At 48.4% G+C, this 12,057-nt stretch overlaps 1 protein-coding gene across 1 annotated transcript in view; it reads left to right on the plus strand.

Annotated features, from left to right (window-relative positions):
* Positions 1-11,758, plus strand: part of SETD1B (SET domain containing 1B, histone lysine methyltransferase) — a 48,865-nt gene extending 37,107 nt beyond the window's left edge. The window contains 6 exon segments of the mRNA XM_040577439.1: positions 1,291-2,847; positions 4,207-4,373; positions 4,660-4,791; positions 5,548-5,667; positions 6,068-6,205; positions 6,956-11,758. Of these exon segments, the coding sequence (XP_040433373.1) occupies positions 1,291-2,847; positions 4,207-4,373; positions 4,660-4,791; positions 5,548-5,667; positions 6,068-6,205; positions 6,956-7,129 (2,288 nt within the window). The 3' untranslated portion in view covers positions 7,130-11,758.
* Positions 11,759-12,057: the final 299 nt, after the last annotated feature.

A 12,057-nucleotide genomic window follows, 5' to 3' on the forward strand; every position in this document is an offset into this window, starting at 1 on the left:
GTACTCTTGTTTTGCTTTTCACTTAGTCATTTTAAATGAAAGAGATCCCCAGGTTTGCTGGAAAAAGAAAATCGTCTTAATTCTTTACAGAGCTATATATAACCAATGAAGACTAGAGTAGGAGTAGGACGCATGAAGCTCAACAAATTCTGCAGCAGGAAGGGGGGAATTAACAAGTCGAAAGCTGGAGCTAGCATCTTGCACAGTGAGCCCTGAGCAGGATGGGTGTCTGAAGGCGGCTGCTCTGGGGACTAGGCAGTGTTTTGGCACCTGGAGAGCTGGAAATCTGGCCCCTGCCCAGGCTATCACTCCTCAGCTATCATAAAATTTGAAAGGCTTATAGTCAAAATGCCTGTTTTGCACAGCTCCTTTCTAGAACACGTTGGTGTCCAGAAAGGATATAAATCTGGGGAGAGCTGCATTTGGGGTACCTTGATGTGTGGAGTGAGCTTTTCAGGTAAACTGTAGGCACAAGCTCAAACTGCAGTGTTCTTCTTGTGCTGCCCAGCCTGGCCGTGCAGGAGTTACATGGGTCTGACCTTTCTCCAGTGATTCTCTGGTTCACTCAGCACAGATGGATAACGCTTCCCCTCCAGCTCTCCAGGCGTTTCCACCTCCTTTTGCTCTCCCACTTGAAAATGTTATTTTGAGCTGCCTAAGAAGATTCACTGTTGATTCCTTTTGGCCCTGACTCTAAGGAGGTAAATAAACTCCAGACAAATGAGCCTGCTGCAGGGAGAGCAGCATATAAATTGCCTCATTGATACCATCTGAGTGTCTCCTCATTCATTACAAGGGCTTTCCATTTCCTTCACGTGTTGTTCAAGAGCATTACGCTGCTCCCCTCCTTGGAGAGCTGAGGGTGCTTCTTGGCCCTGCAATTAGTTTACCTTCCCACATCAGAAAGGCTGATAGCTCCGGGCTCTGACAGCTGTCCTCCAAAGCTCTCACCCTGCAAGCCACTAATGCTTTTCATGTCTGTAAAAAGGTGGTCAGGGGTTTTCAAAGCAGAAAACCTTCATTCTGGCCTGTGTAGTAGCTAATCCTCAAATTAATAGTGCGTTTTTTTAATGGTCCATTAGGGATGTCTGTGGTAGTGTCTAATTACTCCACGCTCTGTGCCTCCAAAATGTAAAGCATTGGAGTTTCTAAAGCCTCCCTGTGGAATTGAGCTGTTCTGTAATTGCAACATCTTAAACATGCCTTTACTGGCAAGTGGCAAGTAACCAAGTGGAAGCAACACTCCTGACTTTTTTTTCTTTCTTTCTTTCTTTGTTTTTCTTCCTCCAGAGGAAGAGCCTGAACCCACCGCCATGCTGGAGCCAGAGGTACAGGAAGTTCCAAAGCCTGAATCTCAAGATGAGGACGGGACGCTCTGCCTCTCAGCTCCAATGGGAGTCTTTGGAGAACCTCAGTCCAGTAAAAGCAGCTTCTTTAGCAAGTCTGATGGCAGCACCTTAGAAGCTCGTGTTAAAACAAAACTGCCCTCTGCAGCAGAGGAGGATGACCGGCTGCCTCGCACGCCGGGGCGGGAGGTGGTGGTGCATCCAGAAACTGATATTCTTCTGCTTCCAGCCCACAAGGTGCCATCCTCCACGCTTCCCTTACCGTCGACTCCCGGTAAAGAGGAATCTTTAATCCCTCCAGAAAAGTTCCCCGAACAATTACTGGTGACCAAAACATCTATGGAAGAGGAGATTCCTAGGACTCCTGGGCGGGACATTTTGGCCAAGTCTTCGCACCCCTTTGCAAAATCACAGAGCACGGACACTGTTCCAGCAACGCCAGGAAGTGATGCTCCCCTTACAGGAAGCAGCTTGACCCTCAGTTCCCCTCAAGTCCCAGGGAGCCCCTTTTCCTACCCATCCCAATCTCCTGGCATTAACAGTGGCATTCCTCGGACTCCTGGGAGAGATTTCAATTTCACACCTACTTTCCCAGAGGCTGGTGCTACCATTCCTTGCCTTCTGTCTGGCAAGAAACCGTCAGAGGATGAGCTAGATGAGAAAACCTTTAAAGAGCCTCTCGGTGCTTCCCTTACGATCAGCATGAACAGTGTTCCTTCCCCTATCCCCTTCGCCAGCCCCCCCCAAGCAGATTTCCACACAGACGTGGGCTTGCCACCTGATGAGCCAATACCTGTAGCAGCCCTGCCGTGCATGCCTGGAGATGGAAGACTGCCCATCGAGGAGTGCAAGGCAGACGTAAAATCTGTTTTACTCTCGCCGGAAGCACCCACTGGTGCTTCTATTCTTCCTCCCCCCCCACCGCCTTCTGTTCTTCCCAAAAGGAGGCCGGGCCGACCAAAACGGTCGCCGCCTTCTGTCCTCTCCTTGGATGTGTACTCGGGCAAAACCATAGAGCCACCTCCCGTCCCAGTGACCCTGGTGGAAAGTGCTATGAGCAAAGAGCTTCTGAGTGCACATCCCGATGCTTTCTATGGACTGAAAGACCCTGAAACCGTCACCCTGGACTTCAGGAATGACGGCTTCCACGAGAAAATAGCGGCTGAGACAGTCGCAGAGAAACTGCCATTTAAGGAATTGGAGAACCAGTGGAACGAAGACTTCAAGGAAGAAGAAGCTCACGTGAAGCCTAAAAGACAGTGGCGAAGGCAGAAGAAGTCACCTGAGGACCTCCCGGTGATTCCTTCCCCTGAGTATTCCCCACCCCGGCCTCAGTTCAGGCCACGCTCCGAGTTTGAGGAGATGACCATTTTGTACGATATTTGGAACGGAGGCATAGACGAGGAAGATATCAAATTCATGTGTATCACATATGACCGCTTGTTACAGCAGGACAATGGTATGGACTGGCTTAACGACACCCTGTGGGTATTCCATCCTTATATCCTTTCTCGCTGGCTCTGCGTCACACGCCACGTGTAGGATGCACTCGATGGGCGTTGGGTAGTGGGACTTAGAATGCAACAGACAAAGTCATTTGGTAGATTTGCTTACTGGGATAGCAATTGCTTATGTCAGCAGGCAGTTTTAGACCTACTCCCTGAAGCTGCAATACAAAAGTGCTGCAGAAGTGGCTGTTGTTGCTGCATTTTCCATCTAGAACTGCAGAGAAAGCCTCTAAGCATGTCTTCTGGGGAGATTTCCTTGCTAGTTTGAGAATTTTCTGTCTTCATTTAAACCACTTTTTTTTTTTTCCAACCTGCTAAACTAATTACTAAACCCGGCAATTTCTAGTCTGTACGTAGAGGACTTTAACTTGGGGCTAAAACTTGCTGTAAAAATAATCCTGCCATCTGTGCCCAAAATGATGTTAGTGGTGCTAGCAGCTTTAACTTGCTTCGAGCCCAAAATACTAATAAGCGGAGAAGGCTGGCTGCTAGGCAGCACATGGGGCAGACACAGCCCCGGGCTCGATGGGAGAACATCCTGCTCTGTGCTGCAGCAGGACACGGTCATCAGGGAGCGCGTTCAGCACCTCGTGTGTTGCTAGAGATGTCTGGAGTTAAAATATTTCATCTCTGACTCCCTGCAAAATCCTGCTTTTTTTTTTTTTTTTTAACCTTTCTCTAGAGCAAAAGCAAACCAGCCAAAGCCACTTAAAACCGTTGCGGTTTTTCTTGGTGGATCAGGACAGTGGGGTTTGAAACATCTGCGCGGGGTCTTCCCTGTCCCACCGGGTCTGCAGGAGCAGGTCTCCCGAGCCCGGTGAGAGCGGCGTGTCCCACCCGTCGGGCTGAGGAGTGTCTCTGGCCCATCTGTGCTGCACCTCGCCCGAGGCAGGGTGCCAAGGGATGGGATTGCTGCGAGGTCAGCGCGGTGTCCCCAGGGCTTGGGGTGGCTGCAGGGAATTCCTGGAGGGAGAACAAAAGTGTGCTGTGCAAAACAGGGAAAAAATACATCCAGGGGGCTGGGTAGCTGCTGTCTGTGGACACAGTCAGTGCTACGGGGAAATCCTTTTCCAGACAAGTTTCTCTTGACAGCTTAACCTTCTTGTGTTTAAAGTAAGGAGAAAAATGAAATTTACATTTCCCAAAGCATGCAGCTAAGAAGGAAATACCGTGCTGGGCTTTCCTGCAAGCTTTTTTTAATAGCACTGTTATTTTTTTGCAGCCACTTCCCCCCTCCTGTCCCCCAAAAAACCCTTCCTCATTTTCCAAGCTCTTGGTGTTAGCTCCACGTAACAGCAGAGGTTTGGTCTGATGTCCCCCGGTAGCCGTGTTGCTCCTTAACTTCTTCCCACCTACCAGCTTTTCCACGCCCAAGAAAAAGAAGCGTGACGATGGGATGCGGGAGCACGTGACGGGCTGCGCACGAAGCGAAGGCTATTACAAAATTGATAAGAAGGACAAACTGAAATACCTCAACAATAGCCGAGCTTTTGCAGAGGAGCCTCCAGCTGACACGCAGGTGAGGGAAACGTCCTCTGCTGACCACCAGGGTGCCAGCAGGATTTGGCTTTGAACGTCATCACACCCGGTGGCTGCTCCCTGCCTTTTGGTAAGGTGGAGCTGTAGCTACGCCTGCGTTGAGGTGGCCATTTGGGTGGTGCTGAGGCGGTGGGGGTGTTTGAAGTGGGATGTTTCAGGAAGCCACGTGCTCTGTGATGATGCCTTGTAGCACAAGGGATTGCTCGTTGGGAGGCTGCAGCGTGCTGGACGCGTTGGGTCAGCTTTGTTCACCCGTTTGTCCTCAGGGCATGAGCATCCCTGCTCAACCTCACGCTTCCACCCGGGCTGGCTCCGAGAGGCGGTCAGAGCAGCGCAGGCTCCTCTCCTCCTTCACCGGGAGCTGTGACAGCGACCTGCTCAAGTTCAACCAGCTCAAGGTAGGTCACCCCGCGGGGCGGCTGCTCTGTGCGGGGGCTGGCTGGGAGCAGGCTGAGGCCAGGCAGGGGGTGGCCACGGAGCTCAGTGCTGGGCACCCCTGTGTGTGTCAGGGGGTTGAGTGGGGCCCAGAATTAAGGTGTTGCCTTGCTGCTTGGAAAAAGCCTCTACAGAGCAGGTCAGTGGTGCTTGGCTGGGAAGCTGGGTTCTGCAGTCAGAGTAGCTGCAGGGAGACGAAGAGATGGTCTGGGAGGATCACCCGACACAGAACCCCTCTGGGGTACCCAGCTCTTCTGGGCTTCCACGTAAACCAACTTGAAGATTTCTGCGATCTAATTCACCTAAAAATAGGAACAGAGCAATCATGGGGAAAACAGGACACTGTAGTCCAGTGTGCTCCCCTGTGAGGAGAAGAGGCACGAGCCCTTTGATAAATGGCTGTAAGCGCATGAGCTTCTTTAGCCCTAGGCAGAACCAACAGGGCTGTGCAGAACAGAGATCGATGGCCCCAACGGGTCTGTTCTCCCAAACGGTTCATGGTCAGTGGTATAAAAACCCCAGTACTGCAAGTCTGTGGGACCTCATATGTCCCCTGTGCTGCCCTCCTGTCACCAAAAGACAGAAGGAAACAGAATCAGGTTGAAGTGCCCCAGCATTGCTTGTGGGTTGGAGCGTGCTGCTGGACCTAGGGACAGCCTTTCCCTTTTGGTGCTGTGGCTAACTCAGGGTTGGGATTTTGGGGTGTTTTCTTCATGCAGTTCCGGAAGAAGAAGCTAAAATTCTGCAAGAGCCACATCCACGACTGGGGCCTTTTTGCTATGGAGCCCATCGCAGCTGATGAGATGGTGATTGAGTACGTGGGTCAGAACATCAGGCAGGTAAGCTGGACCGGGGGTGAAATCTGAGCAAAAAGCAGCCCTGAGAGAAGTGATTGAGTATGGCAGCTGGGGCTGGCGTCCCTGCTGCAGGGCGTTAGCTATGTGAGCTAGGCAGAGGCTGGCATGTGGCTTGGAGGAACAGGGGTGGGATTTTCAACAACCCAGAAATTCAGAGCTCAAATCCTTAGGAAGTAAGCTCTCAAGAAGCCCATCCTGAACTTCTGTGGTTTCAGTGAAGTCTGTTCTGTTGGGGTATTTGGGATCGTGTATTTTCCGAGTGGCACAAGCACAGGTTACGTGAGCTAACGTATCTCTATCTAACGTATAAGCTCGTGTAAGAGCTTACGATCTTACAGATCGCTGCAGCCTGTTCTGACGGTACCTGTGGGGTTTTCTGTAGGTCATTGCTGACATGCGTGAAAAGCGATACGAGGATGAAGGCATCGGAAGCAGTTACATGTTCAGAGTTGACCACGACACAATCATCGATGCCACAAAATGTGGAAACTTCGCTAGGTTTATTAATCACAGCTGCAATGTAAGTATCAGTTTTTTTCATATAATTGTACTCTGACATGCTGATAAACCCACCGAGTCCTCGCTAGCTCTGATCAGGAACACATTCAGAAGTAGCAAGGGGTCACAGGGTTATGATTAACTTAATGAGCTGCAGCAGATCAAAGCTGAGTCTAAACTAGCTTAAGGAAGAGATGAGAGACCTGAGAAATGAAACAGGCAGCAAGACAGAGTGTGCTCAGAATCCTTCTGACCATATTGTAGGACCCTGATGGATGCTGTTCAACCACAGCTAATAAGTATTTCCTTAAAACAACAATTTTAGCAGTTCTTCTGCTGTGGGAACAGTATTCTAGTATCCACGTGGGAAAAGCACTCTTGCCCTGGTAAGCAGAGAAGCTGCTTTCCTGTCTGTTCTGTGCTGCAGCCTACATTCAAGGGCTTGGATGTCTGACCACGTTACCAAGCATTAGCTGAGCTGCTCTTAACCACTGACAAACGTAGTGGAGCACCATGAGCGCTCTCGTGCACTGCGAATGACCAGAATGTGTCTGTTTTGGAGGAGCACAAGGACAGCTCCTCTGTTTTTTGGCTTCATGCCTCCTTCTCTCAGCTTCCCGCTGGGTTTCCTGGGTCTAGGCTCTGGAAGCATGGCTGAGACTGTCTGGGAAAGTGAGTGCCCCACTCTATTTTAGTTTAGTTAATTGTGCGGAGGCTGGGAAGCTGTGGCCATCGGGAGCCTAAATCATTACCTGTTCTGTCACCCTTGCAGCCAAATTGTTACGCTAAAGTGATCACAGTGGAGTCTCAAAAGAAGATCGTCATCTACTCCAAACAGCACATCAATGTGAATGAGGAAATTACCTATGACTACAAGTTTCCCATTGAGGATGTAAAAATCCCGTGTCTATGTGGCTCTGAGAACTGCAGGGGAACCCTGAACTGAACTCGAGGTTTCTCGTCACACTTGCACCTTCGGCCATGTCAAAACTGTGGTAACCAGGTGTGGTTGCACTTTGCCAAAAAAGAAAAAAAAAAGAAAAAAAATGAGGAAAAAAATAAGGAAAAAAAGGAAGAAAAAAATTAAAAAGGAAAAAAATATATATTAAAAAAAGGAAAAAAGAGAAGAGAAAACCAAGCAAGTTTCGCACTTCTGCCAGGATCACGAATGAAAGCAAAAAGCGCACATGCTTACGAGGACTGTTCATGTTTCAGGTGCTCTTTCCTTTTCAGATCCAACACGCACACAAAAAGGTGACTACCGTTTTGTGGCATGGTCTATCCAAACACTAGCTTCTCTCTGTTCAGTCCCTACGTTAAGGCTCCTTCATGGGATAATGGTACCTTTTTTTAATTGTTGGTATAAACCTTCGTCTTTTCATAAATGCTGCTACCTTTTTCTCATCAGTTTTGTTGGTTGAAAAAGACATTCAACGTTTAAATGTGAAGCAGAGACTGAAAATGCCATATAGGGTTTGTTGGGAGCTTGATTGGCTGAAATTGCACAGATTTCTCAGAGTAAGCTGTAAATAAATGTAAGGTTGATGTTACAGAGCAAGCCAGAGGCTTGAGGGTGTGTGAATGGGTGTGTGCGTGTGTTTGGGTGCATGTGTGTGTATGGAGACGTGTCTGCAACGAGACTATAGGTGAACTGTCCTGTCTTTTTGTTAGGGGTGAGCCCGAACAAGTCCCCTAAGCCAGACACCCCGGGGAACGCCAGGTCAGCCACAGACCTGAGCTTAGCGCCTTGGGCTCATCGCTAATTTTCATATGCCATGCTGGTATATTGGGGGATCAAAACCTCAGCACCCCTGCAAGAAAAATAGTGGGTCCCGCAATCAGTGGTAACGAGCTGAGTCAGCTGGGCAGTCCGTTTGGCACCACGTATGGCCTTTTGGGATGCCCATTTCTCGTAGACTGGTTTATCTAGTGTCCAAAAAAAAAAAAAAAGAGGCTGAAATTAAGTGGGAAATACAGCCTCAGTTACGCTGTAGAAACCTTACCCTTCTTTTAAGCATACACTACGAGCCATGTTTCTAATAGGAGTTTCTCATAGGATTTTCTTCCTGTTGATGGGAAACAGACTGATGTGTTCCTCATCTTAATTTTTCTCACTTCTGTCTGCATTTCCCTGCCCTTCCAGCATTTTACATGGAGTATTTGCCCTGTCCTTGAATGGGGAAGATTCCTCCTGTGATAGGAGCGAGCTGGACCTGCTGCTCTCCTCCCCCGGTTACTCAGTAACTTGCCCCGGGGTAGTCCCATCCTTTCAGTAAGACCAAACGTGGTGGAAAGTGCCCCGAGCGCAGGCTGCGATAGCAATCCCATCCTCCCCCACCTGCAGCGTGAAAATGAATTCTTCTTCAAACTAGGAAGCCCGTTTTGAGATGGTTTTTCAATCTCTTTTGACCTTGTAGACGTGCTGAGGTGGCGTTTGCGGTTCTTCAAGGGGTTCCATTTAAAAATGGGCCAAAGCACCAAAGAAAAGCTTCTTTGGATGTGATCTGGGAACGTTAGACGACAGTTCAGGTATAGACAGGATCAGGTTTTTCAACTCGCGTGGAGTTTCTCCTGCTTTAAAAGTAGAGATTAGTTGTGCTAAACCTCCCTAATTGGCTTATAGGGGAAACAGCAATGTAATTGTGAAACGCAAACATCGTCTGCGTAACTAAAAACCTTCTCCCCGCAGAACAAATTGGCCAGCTGTATTCTTGTAGCCTTGTAAAATTAGTGCTAATTGCTCTCCGACCACAGCTCCGTGATCAGAGGTTGCAAAAGAGTTTCCTGGAAGTTTTTTTGCCACCGTGACGTGGAATTGCCAGGCCTGTGCCGCAGAGCGGAGCTTGCGATGTGGGTTAGACCTCTGTGTTTGAATTCCTTCCTCAGACAAGAGGCTGGCAAGAGCAGGAGGGTGCAGGCTGCCGCCAGCTGCCGTCTGCCTGCGGCTCTGTCTGAGGGCAAGGAAATCGTCCCGAAGGTTGGACAGTCCGTGATCTCATCTCTGGTTTTCTTTCGTTGTTTCCTTTGCTTTGGGGTTTTTCCCCCTCTTCTTTGTAATTCTCTCTGGCAATTGAATAATTGTGACCCAGAGCTTAAAATTATGAGAAGCACAAATAGTTTGTCGTTGAACTTGGGTTGTAACAACAGCTGTGGCAGGAGAATTTGGGGATTAAACCAGCTGCTCTGATTCTTTTTCTTTTTTGTTTTCAAATGAGGTTCCTCTTGTGCTGATGCTCCAGTTGGCATCTCCACAGCTCAGCCTTTTGTTTTGAAGCTTTAGAAATGCACAGAAATTTTGTGTCTCAGAACCGAAGCCCCTGCCTGTAGCAGTCCTGCCCCTGCTCTTGGCCTTCTTCCTCTCTAGCCCATCAAACCAGAGCGTGAATTGGTTTTGTGGGGGGGAAAACCCCAACTTCACTCAACCCCTAAGTACCTCCTGGTGATTCTGTACTTCCCAGCATCTCTGTGTGCTCTGGATGGGGTCAGCCCCGGCAGGTTGTTGAGGGAAGGCGTGAGGCAGAGCAGGGTCCTGTGGGACGAGGCTCACGGCTCGGGTTCCTCCGCGGTGTTTGCAGGAGCACCACAGGGATTTGGGTGCCGAAGGCCTCGAGCACTGAAATCGCTGGGGCGCTCCTGAAACCGCCTGTAACCCAGTAACCATCCCTCTGCAGTTTTCCAGGTGGATAACGTGAGCTTTTGGAAGAGCTGAGCTCCCGGGAGCCCCCAGGAGGAAGCAGAGCTGTTTGCCAGCACTTCTGAAAACCCACGTTAGTCCTCAAAGCTGAGGCTTTGCTTTTCTCCCCTTAGGTCTTGGCTTGCAGAGCCCTCCCTGTGCAGCTGGTCAGAGCAGCCCTGTCTCCATGATTTTATGGCGGGGTTTAGGTCTGATCGAGGCATCCTGTGGCTGCCCTGTCCCTGCGGGGCCAGGGAGCCCTGCAGCCATGGAGGTGGTTTGGGAAGGCAGCCCCATGGAGCCTCCTTCCACACCCCCAGGTGCTTTGGCTTGTGCTGCTTGACAGAGAGGTGTGCTGGAGTCATTCTGTTCGCTGTCCTAAATTTATTTTCACTTAAATTGAACCCTAAAACAGAGAGAGACGTTGACTGTGCTCCCTGCGAAATTGCAGCTCGCTTGGGTGGCTCTGCTGGGTGAAACGATTGCGGAGAGCAGTGCAGAGGCTTGGGAGGTGTCCCTCCAGCCCGTAGTGTCCCCAGGTGAGCGAGCTGGCTCGAGGTCAGCGTGCGAATCCCGCAGCAGCTGGCGTTCCTAGGAAGTGTGCTCTGCTTGCAAACCCCACCTGCCCTCGCCCTCACTGCCCCGTGTCCTTCGGTCGCCCCCAAAGCGCCCTGTAGCCATCGGGGGCGGCGGGGCAGGGGCTCATCCTGCAGATATTTATATTGTATAGAGCAGCTTATTTCTACAAGGAAAAAACAAAACAAAAAACATTTTTAAACTCCAACAAAGTATACAGTAGTTTCAGTTCCGGTTTTTGTGACCTTTTTCAGGGATCATTTCAGTGCATTTCTGTATAAAATAAAAATTTAAGGAAAAAAGGATTTTGAAGTATATTAAAAAAAATGCATCTTCTGTACATAGGCAAACTCAAGAATCTTCTCTTCAAACACTGTTTCTTGTAGAAACATGTTGAAATTTTTTTGCTGATTTCTTTGTACTTCAAGAGCATGTAAATAATTTATTAAAAGTGACTATTGTAATTTGGAGTTCTTTTTAAACAGATTCCAGCTCTAATTCATGTCGAGAAGGTGGGGAGGAAGAAGGACTGAGTATAGCAAAGGAGCTGGTGGCATTTACAGCTTGTGTCAAGCTTTGTATAATGTAAATTCTGTATAAATATGTTTTTTTTTTGTCAAATAAATAGATGGAATTAGCAGCATTAAGAAACTGAAGACAAAAAATTGCCAAGTCAAGGCTTCTTCTTTGCCCCCCCGCCCCATTCTGAAACCTAATGTGCAAAATCTATTTATTTCAAGCGAGGAAATGTGTACAGTCTAATAGACAACCTAAAATGTATTTAAGCGAGTTTGCAACTGGATTTTTTTCATTTTAATATTTGTTTTGTTTCTATGAGTTTCCTCCTTAATTGCCACTGTAGTATTTGTCCAAGTGAAAAGAAACCCTCTGGAACGGACACTCAAACGGGCAGTTTTAAAAGCGAAAGGGAAGAACACCCGGCTCCAATCCTGCAGTTTTCTGGTTCCTTTAACAGGTTGTTTTAATTCACGGTGTGAAAATAAAGGGCTTCCTTTAAAAGGAGGCAGGTAAAATGGTTTGCAATAAATGATTTTTTTTTTAAAGTTCCTTTAAAAAAAAAATCTGCTTTGAAGATTTAGGATTTCTGCTTTTTCTTTTGTTAAGCAAATTTATAAATTTAGGGATGTTTTGTGCATATAGAATCTGTCACCAGTATGTATCTTGTTTTGAAGAAAGTGTTTTTGTTGTGGATGTGTCATGCTGTATATATTTGTTCATATTTTTGTGAATTGAATACTATGTACCATTGTATTATAGTAACTTTTATAAAGCAAACCATAAATATACTGACTTTTCTTACAGAAACATTATGTTGTGCTTGGTGTGTAGCTGGGGCAGCTTTTTGCTCTCGGACCCGTGCTGGGAACCACGAGAGCTGAAAATACTCATCCTGTGTCCAGGCAGGGGCTTTAAGCAACGTCGTACAACTATTGCGTGGGAAAAATGTGAGCAGGTCGGGGCTCTGAACCTGCAGGAAGTTAAGGTTACTGCTGAAAGTATCCAATTATCCTGCCAGCTCTGTGCTGAACACAGCCACAGGGGGAAGACCCAACACGTGTATGTACCGCAGCAGCCACACCGTGGGCCGAGCCTGCCCCATGGTC

This window comes from Cygnus olor, chromosome 17, assembly GCF_009769625.2.
Source record: "Cygnus olor isolate bCygOlo1 chromosome 17, bCygOlo1.pri.v2, whole genome shotgun sequence".
Lineage (NCBI taxonomy): Eukaryota > Metazoa > Chordata > Aves > Anseriformes > Anatidae > Cygnus > Cygnus olor.